The following is a 22132-nucleotide window of genomic DNA, read 5'->3' as shown; positions in this document are numbered from 1 at the left end:
TGTTTGAGATCCAACCTTCTCACCCTCTAATTGAATATGGAATTCAACCGCTCTCGGGCCTCGCTCTACCACGCTCTTTATATCCACAGGCTCCGCTCTCGCTCCCTCTCAGGTCCGCTGCCTCTGCTCTCGGGCCTCGCTCTGCTGCGCTCTTTATATCCTCAGGCTCCGCTCTCGCTCCCTCTCAGGTCCGCTGCCTCCACTCTCGGGCCTTGCTCTACTGCTCATCCTCAAATATGGTGGAGTCCAGCACATAAGTGCAAGCGAAAAGGCTGAAGTATTTACAAGAGTCACGTGATTGATCCTACTTTGTCTCCCCCTCCCTTCTCCTCTGCTCTCCTTACTCTTTCTTGTCTCCCTCCCCCTCATTAAACAAAAGTACAATGTTGAAGTAAGATTGAATTATGAACCTGTTCACATATGCAGTGTCTTTTAACAACATGAATTCTGTAGATCTGTATAACGTGACCTAAATCCTTATAAATTCTAAAACTATAGCCTATATTGATAAATGTCTTTGTCATTTGATAACATTTCTGTGAATTAGATAAATTGTTTGGATGAAATAGGGTTAATTTAGCAGGAAACTGATTAACCGCCTTTGTGAAAACAGGGTGAATTGATTATAATACTGCTGCTACAATCCTTACAAGGGGCCATTATACTGAAGGAACTGTTGAGCATGATCTGAAGTGATTTTCCACAATTACAAATTGCGAACTGCGGGATACTGTACATTGTTGAGCAGAGATCATTGCACTGTGGTACACAGATCATGCCAGCTAATGTTAATGATTTTATTTAAGCTGGTGCACGATGCTAATGAAATGACCATCGCCTTTGACGGCATTCAACTTGGGATCCTGTGTTTGTCGTTAAAACTGCTTGGGTGTAGGTCGAGACCCTTCATCTCCAAATGAGAGCAGAAATCTGAATAGGAAACTGAGCTGGAGGAGGTGAAAGTGCCAGCTGCAGCAAAAAGCACATTTGCTAAATAAAAAAAAATCTTCCCTTTATTCCTCTGTGCAAAGAAAAACAAAGCAGCCCCATTACCTTGCAGTTGACATGACCCAAATAAATTAAAATCTATTTACTTGTTGTTTTATGTATTCTGTCTTATTTTCAAATCTGCTGGTTTTAAAGAAATATGTCTTTTATTGTAGATTTTTGTCTCGTGTATTAAAATCTTTGAACTGCACTAATTGACACACTGTACAATGGTTGAATGTTCGAGGGTCATTTACAGTATTGAACTTGAATGCTCATGCCTCCTGGTCCTTCCTAGCTTTGCCATACCATTAGAGGTTTTATTGAAAGTTTGAATTGAATTACACATATATAGTTGGGCAGATGTTAATGAGGAAGGCCAGGTTGAATCTGGTCACAATAAATGTATAACTGACTGACAAGTACCACTAAGATTAAAGCAACTAAACTTCTTGAATTACAGGCTAAGTAGGCCTTTCTAAAATAAAATGTATGATTAGTCAATGCACAAGAATACACTTCAATCCATTCGAATATGGTAATTAACAGAACAATATTAACATTTAACACAACTACGACACATTCATGCAACAGGCAAGTGCAGCAGGATCCCATAACACTGCCAATCTTCAGAATCTGCTACCAAGTTCATGCAAATCACATTGTAATGCTCACTTACTTTGATATGTAAATTTACCTGGGCAATATGGGCTGATGATGCATTTCTTGGCACTCACAGTGCTGCTGTGCTTCGGACACCATGTTATCGGACATTGAGGCCTCGTCAGCACCTAGTTTGCAGAGCACCTGACAACTTGCCCAGGAGCACTAAGAAACTGCATGTGTGTTGTACACAAGGCTCATTAGACAATGACGAGGACGACAACAACTTATATTTATATAGCGCCTTTAACGTAATAAAACGCCCCAAGGTGCTTCACAGGAGTGTTACCAAAAAAAAACAAAAGACCTAAAAAATCATCTTAAGTTAGGGTAGTGGCCCATAAAATGCCTGAAGACCGCAACGAGTTGCTGAGTGCCTATATGAAACCTTAATAAGACTGCAGTTAAGAGTACTGTGCAGTATTGAGCTCCACACTGTAGAGTGGATAGTGCGGCGTTGGGGTGCACGACGCAGTATCACTGGGATGTAGCTTGGTATGAAGAAAGACAAATATGAAGAAAGACTTAAAACATTTATTTTTTGTTAGTACAACACAGATTTTGGAGCAATATGATCGAAGTGTTTAGAATTACGAAAGGATGGGACAGGGCAGATAGAAGCAAACTGTTTCCAGGAGTTGAGGAGTCGAGAATGAGGAGCTATAGATACAAGATTAAATGTAAGAGATTTAGCACAGAGGACAGGAGAAACCTCTTCACACAGAAAGCTGTGAGCCTGTGGACTTCACTCTCAGCGTTAGTAGTTGAGGCAGAAACTATGCCAACATTTGAGATTAGATTGGATAGGTAGATAAAGGAAAAGAGGATGAAGGGTAAATGTTAATACGGACTCATTGGGCCAAATGGCCTGTTTCCGTATTGTAATTTCTATGTACGCAACAAAATTCCATACACCATATAGATTAATATAAAAACTACTTGTGCGTAGTTCATCATGTCTGAGCCCATCATTGAGGTTGTAGTTCACTCCCATTATTATGTCTAAAAGGTGGGTGACGTAAGAAAACTACTAGGCACTTGGTCTAAGTATTAAACAAAGCTTTAATCAACTGTTTTCCAACATGGAGACCTAATTGTGTCCTTCACTAGTTCCTGTTAAAGAATGTCCTGAGTAAGCTGGGCCCATGCCTGAGTATTTATACTCTCCCTGGACAGCGCCACCAGCAGGCCACCCCGTATCATTTCATAAGTCATTTCCACATGAATGACAAGATTCATGTCATTGGGATAATTCCTAAACAATTAAGGACAGAGTAACCATTTCATACCAATGTCTGTTGCCTTATGTAAAACTAACCTGAAATGAAAACAATTGCGTAAAAATGATAGGAGTGGAAATATGTATTATCATTTCAAAAATGTCACTGTTGGAAGTATCAAAAGAATGCAATCAGGTTGGGAATTATAATAAGTAGAATTCACTTAAGCGATGTGCATTAATCCCACTTAGAACTTATTGAATTCTTGTATTTAAAATTTCAATTTTCTGAAATGGCGTAGCAGTGTTGAGTGCTTTCCAAAGCTTATGAAACCCATTTTGTTTTATTTTTATTCATAGGTTGCATTGTCAAGCATTGGGCACTGATATTGTCCACTTCAAAAGCTCAGCAGCTCTTGTTTCGCATCATTGATTGTCTGCTATTGCCACATACCCTGTTTCAACAGGACAAAGGACTGCCCCCAGCAATGCTGTCTGCCATCCGAGATAACTTGCCTCTGTATCTCCAGGTGAGCACTGTCACACCACGGTCACCTTTGGAATATCCTGGGGCTTTTTTTCCACAAATGTCCTTCTGATTTTTTTTTTCTCTTTTTACTGGTGGAGTTCTGAATGCTTATTCCTCTTGAAATCTCAGAATGTCCTTTGTGCCATGTAGGAGTGGGTGATGCAGATGAATCCTGCACTTATCCTGTTGCTAATGTGACTGCAAGATAGTAAACACTGCACCCAGATCATACAGCAACCTATCCAGCTTTAGTGGAAAAGCACTATTCTCTCGGTCTGTAGTGCTGAGTATTACAATAGTCTGTAGTAGCAATGTTCCAGCTAATCATCGTATATTGCAATAAACTGATACGTGATGGAGTACTGTGATTTTTTTTTTCCACTTTGGTTGTTATGATTTCTCATGACAGATCAGCCAGGAATCATCTTAATGCGAATAAAGCAAACATTTACTTCGAGGAGAAGATAAATATACATTTTTAACAATTATTTTGTTGCAGGTTAGAATGTAAGAGGTAATTTTACGAGTTCATGGGAATGCTATAACTTGCAATGTGATTTGTGTGTCTTTCATAATGTGCTGGCAGTTCTCACTTTCAATCACGTGTAACAGTGCTGTTCTCATTGTACATAATCCAGTCTTAAAACTGTTATTGAACCGGATTCCTGTGGCATGAATGTTATACGGATGGACAGTTGGCTTAGACACATAGACACATAGAAGATAGGAGCAGGAGTAGGCCATTCGGCCCTTCGAGCCTGCTCCGCCATTCAATGCGATCATGGCTGATCATCCAAATTCAGTACCCTGTCCCTGCCTTCTCCCCATATCCCTTGATCCCTTTAGCCTTAAGAAATATATCCAACTCTTTTTTGAATATATTTAATGAACTGGCCTCCACTGCCCTCTGTGGCAGAGAATTCCACAGGTTCACCACTCTCTGGGTGAAGAAATTCCTCCTCATTTCAGTCCTAAATGGCTTACCCCTTATCCTTAGACTGTGACCCCTGGTTCTGGACTCCCCGACCATCGGGAACATCCTTCCTGCATCTAGTCTGTCCAGGCCTGACAGAATTTTATAGGTTTCGATGAGATCCCCTCTCAATCTTCTGAACTCCAGTGAGTATAAGCCCAATCGACACAATCTCTCCTCCCTTGGGGGAATTAGGTGGTTCAGTGGATTACAAGAACAACTATTTGCAATGATAATGGTGCCCTTAACATGGGCAAATGTTCCAAGGTTCTTTGCAGAAGAGAAGAGAAATGGACCCCATTCTTTGTGGGAATTAGGAGAGGTGACTGAAATCCTGGTTGGCTTTTAAATATAAGGAAGGAGATAGTGAGGTGGAGGAGTGGAGTTCCAGAGATGATAGAAGGCTCTTTCGACAGTGGTGGATTGGAGGGAAAAGGATGCAAAGGAGAGCAGAATGAGAGGTGAGCATGCAACAGGAACCTTAGCGAGGAAAGAGAGCTTAGAGATGGGATAGTATAAGAGAGGGCAGATGGGTCAAGGTTATTTTTTTTGAGGAGGAGGAGTGACGATGGCAGTTTTGAAAGGGAGAGAGACAGAATCTGTGCATAAATGTTGATGAGCATTGGGGCCAGGAAAGATAGTTCAGTGGTCAGGAGTTGGGTGTGGGATAGAGTGAGGAGGGGCGGTTAGATCTTACTGAAGAGATAAGTTTGGAGAGGTCACGGGGGAGATGGGTTACAAACTGCAGATTGACAGGGAAATGACAAAAATTAAGGATTCTTATTAATAATTTAGCATCTTTAATTCTGAAATAGTACATAAAGGATAAAAACCAGTTGGACTCACAGAAATCATGTCCCAGCTTAACTCAATAAATTGTTGCCTCCGTTAACTTGTTATGATTAGTCAGTTGGTTGCCAGGCAGTTTTTTTGACGGAGGAACCAAACCAGTCAATTCAGGTATAAACGCGCTGTATGATTTGTCCAGATTGGCAGCTTTTTGAATGTAAGGGAGTTATTCAAGTTCATGATGCACCAAGTATTGTTTCAAAGGAATTTATCAATCTGCCCTTTGCAAATCAATGAGTCTGTCTGGGGCTTTCGAAGAGGCAAGAGATTGTCTGTAGTCTTCAAAGTGAATCTGACTGAAACTTCTGAAGAACGTTAGCTGAAGCAGATACTTCTATAGTTGGTGAGACATAAGGAAAAAAATTAACTGCAAATTAAAATTAATTATTAAATATGTAGCTTAGTATAAAAGCTATGAACCATAACCGGCTGTTAACTACTGTAAAAATGTTATGTTAGAACCACTATTTGTTCTATTGCTGTTTAATACATTTTTTTGACAGTTAAAGCCTAAAACAAGGTTCTTTATGGTATTATTCTGTTACTTTTGAAAATCAAGGTAGATCATATGGTCGTCAGGATAGAACCAGTAGCTGAAGTATACTTAAAATAGGGCTCTCTCTTCATTATCCTGAGCTTGTTATAAAATGTATCTGGTTATCAGGGCAAGTGACAACACTTTTAAGGTTAAAGGGGACTAGGAGTCACCTGTGAGAGCAATATGAAACACTTAACCAAAAATAATCTAGAATGAATAAGTTAAAAAGAACATAATGTGGATCGATGCTGCGTGAGGGGGTGGATGGCAAGAGTTAGGGGCAAATGGGGAGATGGCAGCTGCACAAATGGCCTCAATCTTTAAAACAAAGAAGTTTATGAGCTCCTTGCACTTTGTTTTAGAGGTAGGCAAAGCCAGGTTTGAGAACCTATCTTGACATAGAAATAAGGAGACACTGATTGTCTTTGCCTTCTAGGATGATCTTGAAGGACGAGTAAAGAAAGAAAGATTTGAATTTATATAGCCCCTTTCACGACCTCGGGACATCCCAATGAAGTACAGGAAACTTTTTTTTATCCGGCACGGACGGGACCGACGTGGTGCCGGTTCATCAAAAATTCCGGATAACCGAACGCTATAGTAAAAGATAGGGAGAGCTGACAGCTCCGTATAAAGCAACAAACCCTGTAAGTGTAGAACAATGGCCACAAGTTGCAAGCGTCTCTGTAGCTTAGCAACAGCTGCAGCCACACCCTTGCACAGCAACAGATGGAGGAAGGCAAATACAATATGAAGTAAAACCTACTCCTGAATTTTGCCGGTTAACTGAGATTTCCGGTTATTTAGGTGCCGGTAAATCGAAAGTTTCCTGTACTTATTGAAGTGTAGTCAATTTTGTGACGTAGGAAAGTAGGATTTGATATTGGAGAGGGAGACGAGGTCGCACAAGATTGGCAATGGATGATGCCAGTTGGGTCATGTCTGCAACCTTAGGTTTTAGGTTTTGCATAATATCCCTTTACTTCTGTTGATTCTTTTCTATCTGTTGTCTAACTATTTAATGTAAAATGATTTGGGGAATCTTAACCCACTTCCTAGTGGGTATGGGTTCACATCATAAAATTGACAATCTCAGAGAGAATGGCTCATGTGGAAAGAGGAAAACTTAATACTGTTCTGAGGTGGGTGGGGTGTTGAGGTATATTTTGTGGTAGAATAAAGGGAGCTTTGCTATGTATTTATTATGCATCTACCCATGTTATTCATGAATTTGGAAAGTTTGATGCTGATGGGTGACAAAATGTTCCATTTTCCAGTGTTCTCATCTTGATGAAGAAGCCTTTCACCCAAAAATTAATTTGATAAAATAATACAGATGATTTACAGTGGAAATATTAAAACTATCCCAAATGAATACTGCTGCAAAATTTTCAATATAAACCAAGTTAAGTCCACCTAACATAATTTTTATACATTCCAAGGACACTCATTTCAAAAACGAATTAAATGGTTTATATTACATTCGATTTTTGTTGATTTTGAACCTGCATTTTCCTATTTGTTTTCTCGCATGGGAGAGGGGTTGTTGCTTCATGATTGTTAAGACTTTGATTTCTACAATAAACTTTGCATCACTTAATTCAACTTATGGCAGACAGTCCAATGTTTGCTTACACTTCTATTATGCTTACTACTAATCATTATTATTTTAACCATCATTTGAACAGTTTAAACATCAGCAGTTTTTCTTTAATTAAAAGTACTTGGTTCTGAGACACGTTTGTGGCCTGGAGATATTTTTCTGCTTAGTCCCTCAACAATAAGCTGTCTATCTTGGCTAGACCGTCAGTTAGAATGTAGAACAGAGTTGGCTAGTCGATGAAGAGGTGACTATATTCAGCCATCTTGGAGGTGCCTGCTGTGACTCTGAGCTGGACCCAAGGGGACATAGTCTGAGGACAGGAAGAAAATAGGGGGTAAAATAAAAAGTTGGAAGTCAGTTGAGTGTTGTCTGAAATTCTCTTTCCTATTGCAGGGACTGTCTGCTATCATTGGACAAACTACGGCTCAGAGTGCTTATGTTAAACAGCAGCTGCGGAATATTATTCGGCAGTATTTTGGTCGCTTTCTTCCATCATCTCCTACTGGGCCGGGCATCATGAATCACCCAATATTACTTGCACTTTGTGAATCGATCCCAGTGGCTCAAGGTCAGAACCTGCGGAAGACAGTTCTTCTGGTCTTAAGGTAAGAGTTTTTTGAGTCCTCTGATATCAGCGGATTCTTCCAGTGTAGAATTCCTGGAGTAGTAATGAGATATCAATCTTCATCTATAACAGCAGTTTAAAGTAGTGTGTTTTATCTAATGATTTGACAAGCTAATTATAGATTTCCACCAATTCATTATCTATGCAGATTCAGATTGATTTAGAATATTCCATTAGTAAATATATCTAATATTTAAATAACGTTTTTGGTAACATTCTTTCACAGACCTGTTTTTCAAATGTTGTACTTATTTAAGGAGTCCTATATCATACATCCACCTCTAACTAAAAGGACCAGAACAGCTTTGTCACAGTTGTTATCGGTACCACATCTGGTAATGAATGCAGATGAGCTACAGGAGTCCGCTGTCCTGTTGATTCTTTTTTTTTCTCGTCCACCCCTCGCCCAGCTCTTTTGGGCAAGTGTTTTTTTTAATATAACGCAAATATTTCTACATGTGATGGAGAACTAACCCTCCGTGTGGGAGTTTCAAGTACAATCCAAATCCAATAACTGTGGTTCAAATGTTAACACATTAATCTGATGAACCATCTTTTTTGTTTAGCTGTTTGTGTTCCAAAGGGCAAAACAAAGCCTGAAGAAAAGTTCAGCTTGTAGTCGTCTGTCTATAATTCCTCAGCATGTACAGAATGGCTTATTTGAGGTTGTCTGGTCTAAATTAGGATCTCGGTTGTAGTTCAAAACCTGATTTCTCTCAATGCCACAAAGTGGAGCATTTTGAGATAATAGACTGCTTAATATTAGTGGGAAGTAAAAGTTTAGCAAGAGTTAGTCTACCCTTACATTTCTACACCTCTTAACCTTTGTGTTCAGTCATTAACATCCTGGGAGACCTCTGTGAGGCCCAAATATCCCATCTTCCCAGCTGAAAGAGCAACCAATGCAATGGATAGTGATGTACAGATATTGAAAGGGTGGATTGGGTGAAAAATAAAATGAAATACTCATGTAAAACCTTCCAGTTCAAGATCACAGAGTAATCTTGAAGTGAAGAGGCACCAGAAAGTACAACTAAATTTGAGAGTCATTTTCTCTTAAAATTGAATATATAATTCCTTTAAAGTTAATTTTCTTCATTTGTAAGAACTTTATTAACATACTTTTAAATTATTTATCACTGGACTGTAGAGTTTAAGATTAAAAATGTTTATAGAGATTTTTTTTTTAGTCCTGTTCTACATTGCAGATGTTTTGTCACTTCTGCATTACATTGGGTACATTCAGGACCAGATCATTCACGTTTCCTGTGCTGTCTTTAAAGATAAATGCCCATCCCTGCTGTGTCATTCAATATTACCATAAGCAACACTCAATCTGCTTCATTAACTTGCATTTCAACAAAAATGTGATACAGTGAAAACTGATCATTTTGTCTTTGAACATGTAATAGTCTAACACTCTGGGATCAACAAATTATACTGCTTGTAATGCAGTCCTGTCATCCTATATGTACTTCCAACACTTGTATGCCATTAGGCCCAACACCATACAGTGGAGTAATTTTCATAATGCCTCTCCTTCTGTATCTTCAGTATCTAGCAGCTGGTTAGTCTTATTCTGGAAATGGCTGTCCTTTTTGATGTACAGTCCCCTTAACGCACAATTACCATGAATGATAATGGTATTAACCTCTTGTTGCAATTTAAATTTGTACAAATGTTCAACGTTAATACTTTCAGTGCAAGTAGACAGTTTCTGCAACTTCTAAACTTATTCTCAAAAATTATTCTCTCTTCAGTGAAAACTATATGCAGTTCAGAGGTCATGCTCCTCCTCCTCGCTTAACAGCAGTCCTAGCGTTCCTCCTTGAACTATTCAGAAGAAACCAGAATAGTGACGCAGCCAGTGAGACAAAGCTACTCCTGCCTACAGTGCTGAAATGTCTAGTGATTGTGAATGAACCACAGGGTATGTTTTTTCACTGACTCCTGTTGACTGATGCCTTTTTATCTTAATGTTTCCACTCTTCATCCCCCTTATTAAAAAATTCCTCACAAACAATTGCTTTTCCATATCATACATTCTTAATGTGGGAAACCAAGAATTAAGTAGCAAACAGGAACGGTAAGGGAATGATAGCATAGTGGTTATGTTACTGGACTAGTAATGTATTAGACTAATGATCTGGGGACATGAATTCAAATCCCACCATGGCAGCTGTATTTAAATTCAGTTAATAAATAAAAAACTAGTATCAGGCATTGTCGTAAAAACCCATCTGGTTCACTAATGTCCTTTAGGGAAGGAAATCTGCCGCCTTTACCTGGTCTGGCCTATATGTGACTCCAGACCCACAGCAATGTGGTTGACACTTAACTGCCCTCTGAAATGGCCTAGCAAGCCACTTAGTTAAGGGCAGTTAGGGATGGGCAATAAATGTTGGCCTTGCCAGCGATGCCCACATCCCGTGAATGAATAAAGAAAAAAAACTTTTGAGTGCAGTCAACTGGAGGAATAGTTGAAATCCTCTCTTTCCTTCCTCCTCCTCGTCAAAGAAATGGAACACTTGAGGACAGAAAACTAGGGGTAGAGTTTCTGCTTTGGGTGCAATCAGCAATTCCGGCGCAAATTGCACCCATTAAAAAATATTCCTTGATGTATTTAATATAAAGGTAACTAGGTAAAGTTTGATTAATACAGCTGAAAATGTGTTTATCACAAAAAATAAGCAGTGTCAATCCACCATGTGTGAATAACCCCATTTTAAATTACTGAAAATGACTTTTAAAAAATATACAAAACTATTTTCTAGTTAGATTGGGGTACAGTAGTGAGTTCCTTGGTAATTTTTTTAAAAAATCATTCAAAAAGTACCTATTAGTGTCCTTTGGACCAAAATCTTTAGAGCCTCCTCGAAGGCCTGCGAACGAGCACAATTAGTGGAAACTCCCAATGGTGATTAATTCGATCTGGGGACTTAGCCAGTTTTGTGGGTGGGGCCGGCTTCTAGCGCGATGTTTTTAAAACTAGCGCAAAAGATTTGCAGAAACTCGAGTTACGCTGAACGCAATTTGCATTTAAAGTTCCTCGACCTTTTGCGGCGGATACACTGATATCTGGGGGAACTGCAGCGAGAAAAAAAACAGCGCAATCAAGCGGAAACTCCTGACCTTAATGTCCAATTCATAAGCCAGAATTGAAGTTTGTAACTTGTATGTAAAGTTCTAACAGTGGATTTTTTTTTGGTCAGATTTCAAACAAATAAGTCTGTACAGCACAAAAAAAATTAAGGATCAGCAACTAGTGAGTTGACTAAGTTGTCAACTCCCCTCCTGAATAGGTGGTGTGCTCAATATAGCTGTAGGATAAACTTACCTCATGTCAATTTTTATATTTTGTTTTGCCCTTTCATCTCCCAAGATAAGACGCTATGTTGCCGCGATGCATCTAACCTGCCCAGCTGAGAAATGACTGCTTTCATTTACGTGGCAGGTGATCAGACCTGTTGGCAAATTAGTGTTTATTTTGTGTACATTCCAGGAGCCACAACGGTGCATTACTGACCTTTTAAGCTTGTAGCTTGCTGTACAGTGACAAATATGATAGGCTCATCTAACCCTGGGGAAGTCGCCTGATTTGGGGTGTGTTGGCCTAGTTCTGTTACAACTGGATTTTTTTTTAACTTAAATAAACAATATTCTCAGGAGGGTGAAAATGTTCCTGAGTTATTAAACATAACATTTGTGGCACACAGCTTTTAAAATTTTGAAAATGATGCCAGTTCCTTTGTCACATGATGACATTTATCAGAAGCCACATGAGCATCTGAATTAACAATAGACTTGACAGACAAAGCTGAACCCATTCACATGTGCTAAAATGAAATAAAATAGAAAGAAATAATGAGGAGTTTTATGGGTATTGTTTATCTGGCTCGGTTTTTATTGCAGCCTTTCACTGTGGTCAAATATTTTGAAGTCTGTCAGAGATTTCTGATCGATACAACACTGATTAATTAAGCTATGAAAATCGTGCTAAGCACCGTGGTATTAGGCATTCAGTATCTAAAATCACATAAGCTACCACATCATTCTTACTGTACACTAAAGTGATGTGAAATACAGGACTAGATTATCTGCCCATTCAATTTATACAATGTGCAGTGTTTTGTTCCCTACCTAATCTAGTTTTACTAGACTGCACATTTGGTGCCTGCTTGTTTTATACGGTTAGATATAAAATCCTGCATGTCAAGTTAAATAATCAAGCTATGTCTCTTATTCCTGATGCAGGAAAAACACATTGTTAAGTAAGGAAGACAAAGACAGAATCATATTTGTACCATTGCACAGCCCTGCCACATCTTTTTTAAAGAAGTAATCACCATGACAACTGTTTTAAGTGACATCAGTTGCACTTGCTTGAGTCACGGCTTCATGCTAACCTCCAGTTCAGGAGCAACTGTTCAAAGGTCACAGTAGAAAACATAAAACTTTGTTCTACACGGCAGTAGAAGACTTGATGAGGCCGTCATAATAGTTGTGACTTATATAATCCATAAATATTCAGTGACAGATTTGGCCAAATTGATCTGCCCTATTGATGTTGCTTTCATCATTCATTCCCATTCTTCATAGATCCTGGGTTCTGGTGTGCTGAGTTTTTACTGTGGTTTACAGTTAATGTTGCCACAAAATCTCAATTTCTTTAAAAAGACTTCACACAGTACAGGAAACTTTCTGATATCCGGCACTGACGGGACCGAGCTGGTGCCGTACCATCAAAAGTGCCGGACATACCAGCGTTAATGTTGAAACATACGGAACTGAAAAGTTCCGTGTGAATCAACAAACCCTGTTGCTTAGCAACAGCTTCAAAACCGTCGGCTGCAGCTGCAAGCGTCTAGCTGAAGCTGTTGCTATAGCTACAGACCTTGCAGTGCCTGACTGGGGAAAAAAGCAACGAGAACTAAAAAAACTTATAGAAAACGGCTCCTGATTTTTGCCGTTAGATCGAGTATTCCGGACATATAACCTCCGGATAAACCAAAGTTTCCTGTATTATGAATTTCTGTGAATTCTACTGTAATACAGATAAAAGAAAAAACTTGCATTTATATAGCACCTTCATGACCTCAAGACATCCCAAAGCGGTTCACATAATGAAGTACTTTTGAACTGGAGTCACTGTAATGTAGGGAAATATGCCAGCCAATTTCCATATAGCTAGGTCCAACAAACAGCAATGATATACATAGCCAGATAATGTGTTTTAATGAAGTTGGTTGATGGATAAATATTGGCTAAGACCCTGGGAGAACTCACCTGCTTTTCTTCAGATAGTGCCATAGGATCTTGTACGTCCACCTGAACAAGCAGCTGGGACCTTGGCTTAACGTCTCATCCAAAAGATGGCACCTCTGTCGTTGAAGTGTTCCCTTAGTACCGTAATGAAGTGTCAGCCTAGATTATGTGTTCAAGTTCCTGCAGTAGGGCTTAAACCCAAGACTAATCTGACTCAGAGGCAGGAGTGCTACAACTGAGCCAAGCTGACACTATGAAATGGTTGGATAATCAGGCACCCAGATTTTTCTTTTGCATTTCTGGTGGAGGGCGTGGAGGGGAGCCTCATTAAAAGCTAACTTCTTTTGAATAAGTATGTATAATTATTTTATGTCATGTTCTCCCTTTCAGTGAAGACGCTGACCTCCGCGGTCATGCAGTGTATATTTGAAAATTGCCAGTCATCAACTCCATGTCAGGCTTGCCCTCACTTGACCTCTGTACTAAAGTAGGTACTTTTTCGGTCTGTCTTAGATATTCTCTCTAATTTCACAGTGCTCGTCACTTCCGTGAGCGGTTGAACTTGCTTTGTTCAGGAGTGTGCCCATACTGTCCACTATCAAATTATGCAATAGTGTAACCTGGGGGTGAAACAATAGAGCTCATTTGTGCTCTGATCTGGATAGCGTGCCTTGTGCGTGTGTGCTTCTACAATCTTTTAGAAGGCGACTGAAACAATTTAATGAGATGAAGCCAGATACAAATGATTAAACTGCTTTATTTTAGAGACCGAAAGTGGATGTACAGATTAATAGCTATAATTCAATTTTATCTTAGAATCATAGAAATTTACGGCACAGAAGGAGGCCATTTGGCCAGTCGTGTCCGTGCCGGCCGAAAAGAGCTGTCCAGCCTAATCCTGCTTTCCAGCTCTTGGTCCGTAGCCTCGTAGGTTACGGCACTTCAAGTGCATATCCAAGTGCATTTTAAATGTACTTCTCCTCAACTCCCCTCTAAACCTCCTACCAATTACTTTAAATCTATGCCCCCTGGTTATTGACCTCTCTGCTAAGGGAAATAGGTCCTCCTATCCACTCTATCTAGGCCCCTCATAATTTTATACACCTCAATCAAGTCTCCCCTCGGCCTCCTCTGTTCCAAAGAAAACAACCCCAGCCTATCCAATCTTTCCTCATAGCTAAAATTCTCCAGTCCCGGCAACATCCTCTTAAATCTCCTCTGTACCCTCTCTAGTGCAATCACATCTTTCCTGTAATGTGGTGACCAGAACTGTACAGTTTTCTAGCTGTGGCCTAACTAGTATTTTATACAGTTCAAGCATAACCTCCCTGCTCTTATATTCTATGTTGCGGCTAATAAAATAAAGTATCGCGTATGCCGCCTTAACCACCTTATTTACCTGTCCTACCTTCAGGGATCTGTGGACATGCACGCCAAGGTCCCTCTGCTCCTCTACACTTCTCAGTATCCTACCATTTATTGTGTAATCATAAAATGGTTATAGCACAGAAGGAGACCACTCAGCCAGTTAAGCCTGTAACGGCTCTCTGCAAGAGCACTTCAGCTAGTCCCACTCCCCTACCCTTTCCCTGTAGCCCTGCAATTTTTTTTTCCTTCAGGTATTTATCCAATTCCCTTTTGAAAGCCACGATTGGGTCTGCCTCCGCATCCCTCTCGGGCAGTGCGTTCCAGAGCCTAACCACTCGCTGCGTAAAAAAGTTTTTCCTCATGTCGCCTTTGGTTCTTCTTAAATCTGTGTCCTCTGGTTCGCGACCCTTCCACCAATGGGAACTACTCTGTCTAGACCCCTCATGATTTTGAACACCTCTAATTTATCTCCTCTCAACCTTCTCTGCTCTAACGAAAACAACCCCAGCTTCTCCAGTCTATCCACGGAACTGAAGTCCCTCATCCCTGGAACCATTCTTGTCAATCTTTTCTGCACCCTCTCTAAGGCCTTCACATCATTCCTAAAGTGTGGTGCCCAGAATTGGACGCAATACTTCAGTTGAGGCCAAACCAGTGTATTATAAAGGTTCATCATAACTTCCTTGCTTTTGTACTCTATGCCTCTGTTTATGAAGCCCAGGATCCCGTATGCTTTTTTAGCCGTTTTCTTAACCTGCCCTGCCACCTTCAATGATTTGTGTACATATACAGGAAACTTTGTGCTATCCGGCACCGACGGGACCGAGCTGTTGCCGTTCCCTCAAAACTGCCGGACACACCAGCATTAATGTTGAAGCATATGGAGCTCTTCATCTCCGTATCTGACAACAAACACTGTTGCTTAGCAACAGCTTCTAAACAGTCAGCCCGTACCTTGGAAGCGTCTCTGTAGCTTAGCAACAGCTTCAGAGAGACTTTCCAGAGCCTGACTGTTGGGGAAAAAAAGCCACGAGAAGAAAAAAATCCTAACAAAACGGCTCCTGATTTTTGCCGGTGGCTCGAGCTTGCCAGACACTTAGCCTCCGGATAACACAAAGTTTCCTGTACCCCCAGGTCTCTCTGTTCATGCACCCCCTTTAGAATTGTACCCTTTAGTTTATATTGCCTCTTCTCGTTCTTCCTACCAAAGTGTGTCACTTCGCACTTTTCTGCGTTATATTTCATCTACCACGTGTCCGCCAATTCCACCAGTCTGTCTGTGTCCTTTTGAAGTCTATCACTATCCTCCTCACTGTTCACTATACTTACATGCTGTGTGTCATCTGCAAATTTTGAAATTGTGCCCTGTTCACCCAAGTCCAAGTCATTAATATATATCAAGAAAAGCAGTGGTCTTAGTACCGACCCCTGGGGAACACCACTGTATACCATCCTCCGGTCCAAAAAACAACCGTTCACCACTACTCTGTTTCCTGTCACTTAGCCAATTTTGTATCCCTGCTGCCACTGTCCCTTTTATTTAATGGGCTTCAACTTTGCTGGCAAGCCTATTATGTGGCACTTTATCAAACGCCTTTTGGAAATCCATGCACACCACATCAACTGCTTTGCCCTCATCAACCCTCACAGTTACCTTATCAAAAAACTCAATCAAGTTCGTTAAACACGATTTACCTTTAACAAATCTGTGCTGGCTTTCCTTAATTAATCCACACTTATCCAAGTCTTGCCTTGTTAACCCTCCCCAAATGCATTACCTCACACTTCTCCGGATTGAATTCCATTTGCCACTTTTCTGTCCACCTGACCAGTCCATTGATATCTTCCTGCAGTCTACAGCTTTCTTTCTCACTATCAACCACACAGACAATTTTTGTATCATCTGTAAACTTTTCAATCATGCCCCCTATATTGAAGTCTAAATCATTGATGTATGCCACAAAAAGCAAAGGACCTAATACTGAGCCCTGCGGAACCCCACTGGAAACAGCCTTCCAGTCACAAAAACACCCATCAACCATTACCCTTTGCTTCCTGCCACTGAGCCAATTTTGTTCCAGTCCTACTCAGGCCCCCTCCCTCACCTCTTTTTCTGGTACATTGATGACTGTATTGGTGCCATTTCCTGCTCTCGCCCTGACTAGAAAATTTCATTCACTTTGCTTCCAATTTCCACCCTTCCCTCACCTTCACATGGTCCATCTCTGACTCTTCCCTTCCCTTCCTCGACTTCTCCATCTCCATCTCTGGGGATAGGTTATTGACCAACATTCACTACAAGCCCACTGACTCCCACAACTACCTGGACTACACTTCCTCCCACCCCGCCTCCTGTAAGGACTCTATTCCATTCTCCCAGTTTCTCCGTCTCCGCCGCATCTGCTCCGACAATGCCACCTTCCACACCAGTGCTTCCGACATGTCTTCCTTTTTCCTCAACCGAGGATTCCCCTCTACCGTGGTTGACACGGCCCTCGACCGTGTCCGTTCTATCTCCCACACTTCTGCCCTCACCCCTGCCCCTCCCTCCCTGAACCACGATAGGGTTCCCCTTGTCCTCACCTTTCACCCCACCAGCCTCCACATTCAACATATCATCCTCTGCCATTTCCGCCACCTCCAACGTGATCCCACCACCAAACGCATCTTCCCCTCCCCTCCCCTTTCAGCATTCCGTAGGGACCGCTCCCTCTGAGACACCCTAGTCCACTCCTCTATCACCCCCAGCACCCCTTCACCCGGCAGCGTCCCGTGCAAACGCAGGAGATGCAACACCTGCCTATATACCTCCCCCCTTCCCACTGTCCAGGGCCCCAAAAACCCCTTCCAGGTGAAACAGTGATTTACTTGTACTTCTTGCAATCTAGTATACTGTATTCGCTGCTCACGATGTGGTCTCCTCTACATTGGGGAGGCCAAACGCAGATTGGGTGACCGCTTTGCGGAACACCTCCGTTCAGTCCGTAAGGGTGACCCCGAGCTTCCGGTCGCCTGTCATTTCAATTCACCGCTCCATTCCCACTCAGACCTCACCGTCTGTGGCCTCTTGCATTGTTCCACGGAAGTTCACCGTAAACTCGAGGAACAGCACCTCATCTTCCGATTAGGCACTTTACAGCCTTCCGGACTCAATATCGAGTTCAACAACTTCAGATCATAACCTCGGCCCCTATTATATTTTTATATTTTTTATCCACACTTTTGGTTTGTGACTTTTCCTTTTTCTCTCTCTCCCACATGGCAGCTGTCTCTCACTCTGCCGGCGCATTTCACACTTCATTTAGAGCCATTGTCTGTTTCTTTACCGGTCCTATTACTGTCTTGTCTCACCTTGAATATCTCTTAATGTCTCTTCTTTCATCCCCTCCCCCATTTCCCAGCCCCCAAACTGCCTTTTGTTTCATTTCCTGTCTTTTCTCTCAGTTCTGTAGAAGGGTTTCAACCCGAAATGTTGACTCTGTTTCTCTCTCCACGGATGTTGCCTGGCCTGCTGAGTTTTTCTAGCGTTTTCTGTTGTTATTTTGGATCCAACTTGCCACTTTCTCTTGGATCCCATGGACTTTTACTTCTTACCTGTCTGCCATGTGGGACCTTGTCAAAAGTCTTGCTAAAATCCATGTAGACTACATCAAACGCACTACCCTCATCGACCCTCCTTGTTACCTCAAAAAATTCCATCAATGTAGTCAGACACGCCCTTCCCTTAACCAATCCATGCTGACTGTCCTTGATTAATCCGTACCTTTCTAAATGACGATTAATACTGTCCCTCAGAATTTTTTCCAACAATTTGCCCACAACCGAGGTTAGGCTGTCTGGCCTGTAATTACTCGGCCTATCACTTTCTCCCTTTTTAAACAATGGTACAATGTTAGCAGTCCTCCGGCATCACACCTGTAGCCAGAGAGGATTGGAAAATGATGGTCAGAGCCTCCGCTATTTCCTCCCTTGCTTCTCTTAACGGCCTGGGATGCATTTCATCCAGGCCTGGCGATTTATCTACTTACCTTGATTCAACTAACTACAGAATCCTGAAGAACAAAAGATACAATAAAAGTATGCTACATTATTCGTACTACTAGTATTGCTTAACATTTTTTGGTTAGCCTTCTGATTCTGTGATGAACAAGTTTTCTTACGCTAGGCCAGGCTTGCTCCCTAGACCTAGTTGCCTGACTGACTACCCATACTGACTGACTACCCATACTGACTGACTACCCATACTAACTGACTACCCATACTAACTGACTACCCATACTGACTGACTACCCATACTGACTGACTACTCATACTGACTGACTACTCATACTGACTGACTACCCATACTAACTGACTACCCATACTGACTGACTACTCATACTGACTGACTACTCATACTGACTGACTACCCATACTAACTGACTACCCATACTGACTGACTACCCATACTGACTGACTACCCATACTAACTGACTAAGTTCCTTTGTCCTTTTTCTCCCTGTGGTTCCAACCAGTGTGAAAGATGTCCCTCTGACCTCTACTCCATTAAGTCATTGCCAGCAGGCCTGTTAATAAAACTGGCCACCTCTCCTCCCCTCTTGGGGCAGCGGGTTTAAAGGTATTCTCAAAATGAATAAGGTCCATTGTGGCTTAATGGGCTTGGGGTGTGATCATTAATCCACATTCTCTCAGTTTGAAATAACTGAGTTGTGACATTCACAAACTGGCTTGTCTGGTTTTAATACACTTGTTGAATGCATGGCCCATTAACAAATAAACCACTTGTTTAAATGGCTTCAGCCTGTGGCTTTTTACACCTATGCTAAATCACTTTGTTTTAAGACACAACACTTATCCTTAGCTCATTTCCTATTCATTTCCACCAACACCGAAACAAAAATCAAAATCCCAAAAACCACAGTGATCTGTCATAAAACTTCAATAGAATTTTCTTAGAATTCAAATCAAGTTGTTAACATATTGACAGAAACTGTTGAAACTTCTCCAGACAGTTCATCCAGGAGTATATCGGGATCTACGATCACCAGGTGTACAACATCATCGAGATGGTAACAGTCCTGAATCAAGATTTGGTTATCGGCCTCATTCCCACACTAAGTCAGACGCTAAAGGACACTGAGCATAAGCGAGGACTGGGCAGAAACAATTCACAAAGGTAGGTCTTGTTCTCAGAACGGTGTCATTCTTAGAAGAGGTTGATGGCTTCAGTTAAGACCAGTCTGCCACTTCAAAAAAAAAATCCTTGAAATAGCAAACCACAGTGCAGTTCCAGTGGTTACTCAGGCATTGGACTGTACAAGTGGGATGTAGAAATAATTAAAGCTTCAATATTTCATTGTCATAGTTTTAACATTTTTAAAATAAGTTTTGCCCTATTAATAGTCTTGTCAAAATTAGTAGCATCAGATTCTATTGATATATTTTGAAGTATTTTAAGAAAATGCAATTGCTACAAAGTTTGAAACAGAAACATCACCACATTCCCGAACATGGGTAATGTGCTGTGTGAGTGGAGACAGAAAGCAAAATTTGAATATGTTCAGCAATGGTTTATATAAAAACTACCCCTCCCCCCACCATTTTTTTTACCTATTTGTGTAAATTGTTTTCACTAACTGTATCTAATGTGTTGTGTAGTCTTCTATATTGATAATGTAGCATTTAAACTCAAGGACAATTTGAATTTTAGTGTCTTTGCAAAATGTAAGCATCTAACTCCTTTGCTCAATCAATAGGTAAATGTATTGTCCGGTATATCAGTTCATATCACCCAGGGCATCGATTGTACCATTTCCTTCTGTACGCCTTTGGTTAGGAAGAGGGAAAAAAATCAGCCTGGATTCGCACTCTGAATGCTATCCATTGTCCCCTGTTGGAAATTACACTTGCATGGGAATGACACAACCCCTTTCTCAAACTTGGAAATCCATGTGTTCTCTCATTCTCCATCCTCTCAACAGTAAAGTCCCTCTGGACAATGTTATAGGATGCATCTTGAAGTAGTGGTTAGTGATCTGGACACTTCTGATGGCCTAGTTGATAAATGTAGTGCAGTGTGTAACTGAGTCATACAGACTAGTAGATGTCAGCAAAGATCGTGCTGGGCTGTGATGCTCCCACTGATCGAAAAGCCTGCTAACACTCACTGTCTTGACTCGTGCATGAGGAATGGCCACATCAGGGAGGGGCACCGCTCCCCCTCTCCCCATGGAATCATACTTCATTGATTCCCTGCCTTCAGGAGAGATGGGGAGAAAAGAGGATTTTTATAAAATTGGCACAAATTCTTTAATTTACAATACAACAGACAATTAAATAAGGTACAAAGTCTTCCAATATCAGCATTTGGTTAAATAAAAAAGTACACTACCCTTTCATCTGACACTGGGATCCAATCGAGCACAGACATCTTTCAAATAAACAAGGAAAAAAACTACAATACTAGAAATCTGAAATTAGAAATAAAATATGCTAGAGATATAGAAGAAGTTAGTCAGCATCTGTAAAGATCAATACACCCTCATGTTCCAGGTATGCAATCTTCATCAGTACTTCAACCCGATGAGTGTGATTTTTTAAAAAAATCAACCCATGTGTAAATCTACCACTGGTTGGTTAATTGAAAAGAGATTGTGCAATTCAAATATGCTACATGCTCCTTGACTGCAGACAGGAGCCGGCACCCAGATTGACGAATACAGAAGCTGGTCTTGTTTAAAAGCTACTGTATTCCTTTCTCCATGAAAGAAACCCAAACTACACCGTTATGGTCAGATTTTGTCGCATTTTGTCTGACGAATGCATCAATTTGTAGCCTGGTTATGTCATCTGATTTTGAAAGTATATTTTCTGCATTTACTACAGAGAGTCCTACAGAAGGCTGTTGGTCCTTCTTGGGGAGGAAGGGCAAGCTGAAATCATTAAGTTGGAAAAAGAAAGTGACTAAGTCTGACAGAGAAGAGGTTTGTACAAGTATTGCACTGGGAACAATACTGAAATAATCTGTAAAGCTTTTTTTAATATATAGATTCTTAAATATATTATAGTTTTTTTGTGACACAGTTAGCAATTGAGAAAATCATTTTAAGTAAAAGTTTTGAAATCTACTTTTGTCTGCCTGCTTCATTACAGAACTCTACTTGATAAAGTTGACTTTAATCATTACTTCACAAACTAAAAACCAGAAGCATGCAAATAAACTGAAATTGTTGGAATAAATCAAACTGATGAATGTTGTTGGAAGTTTTATTGCAATTTATTTTGAATTGTACTCATGGATATTAGATGTAGCATATTACTAAATTCATATGTTGGATATGAATTTGTCTCACTTAACTTGAGCTCAAAGCCAACTCAGCAAATCAAAGTGAATAAATTTGAAATTAAAAGTTTGCAACTGGAGAATTTTCTTACCAACCTTTACACAAGTTTTTTCCTGAGCAGTACATTTTCCTTAAAAATAGGCCCCACCCATCAGGAATTGCATCACCAG

At 40.7% G+C, this 22132-nt stretch overlaps 1 protein-coding gene across 1 annotated transcript in view; it reads left to right on the top strand.

The window, feature by feature from the left end:
- mms22l (MMS22-like, DNA repair protein) overlaps nt 1-21746 on the top strand; it is a 313635-nt gene extending 291889 nt beyond the window's left edge. Inside the window, exons 20-25 of the mRNA XM_085997428.1 lie at nt 3230-3399; nt 7755-7966; nt 9747-9916; nt 13642-13738; nt 19628-19795; nt 21505-21746. Of these exons, the coding sequence (XP_085853554.1) occupies nt 3230-3399; nt 7755-7966; nt 9747-9916; nt 13642-13738; nt 19628-19795; nt 21505-21586 (899 nt within the window). The 3' untranslated portion in view covers nt 21587-21746. The remainder of the gene's footprint in view (nt 1-3229; nt 3400-7754; nt 7967-9746; nt 9917-13641; nt 13739-19627; nt 19796-21504) is intronic.
- Nucleotides 21747-22132: the final 386 nt, after the last annotated feature.

Source organism: Somniosus microcephalus, chromosome 9, assembly GCF_052327205.1.
Source record: "Somniosus microcephalus isolate GS21.2 chromosome 9, FLI_Smic_1.0, whole genome shotgun sequence".
NCBI lineage: Eukaryota > Metazoa > Chordata > Chondrichthyes > Squaliformes > Somniosidae > Somniosus > Somniosus microcephalus.
The sequence above is the reverse complement of the archived record's forward strand: the minus strand, read 5'-3'. Positions and strand labels throughout refer to the sequence as shown.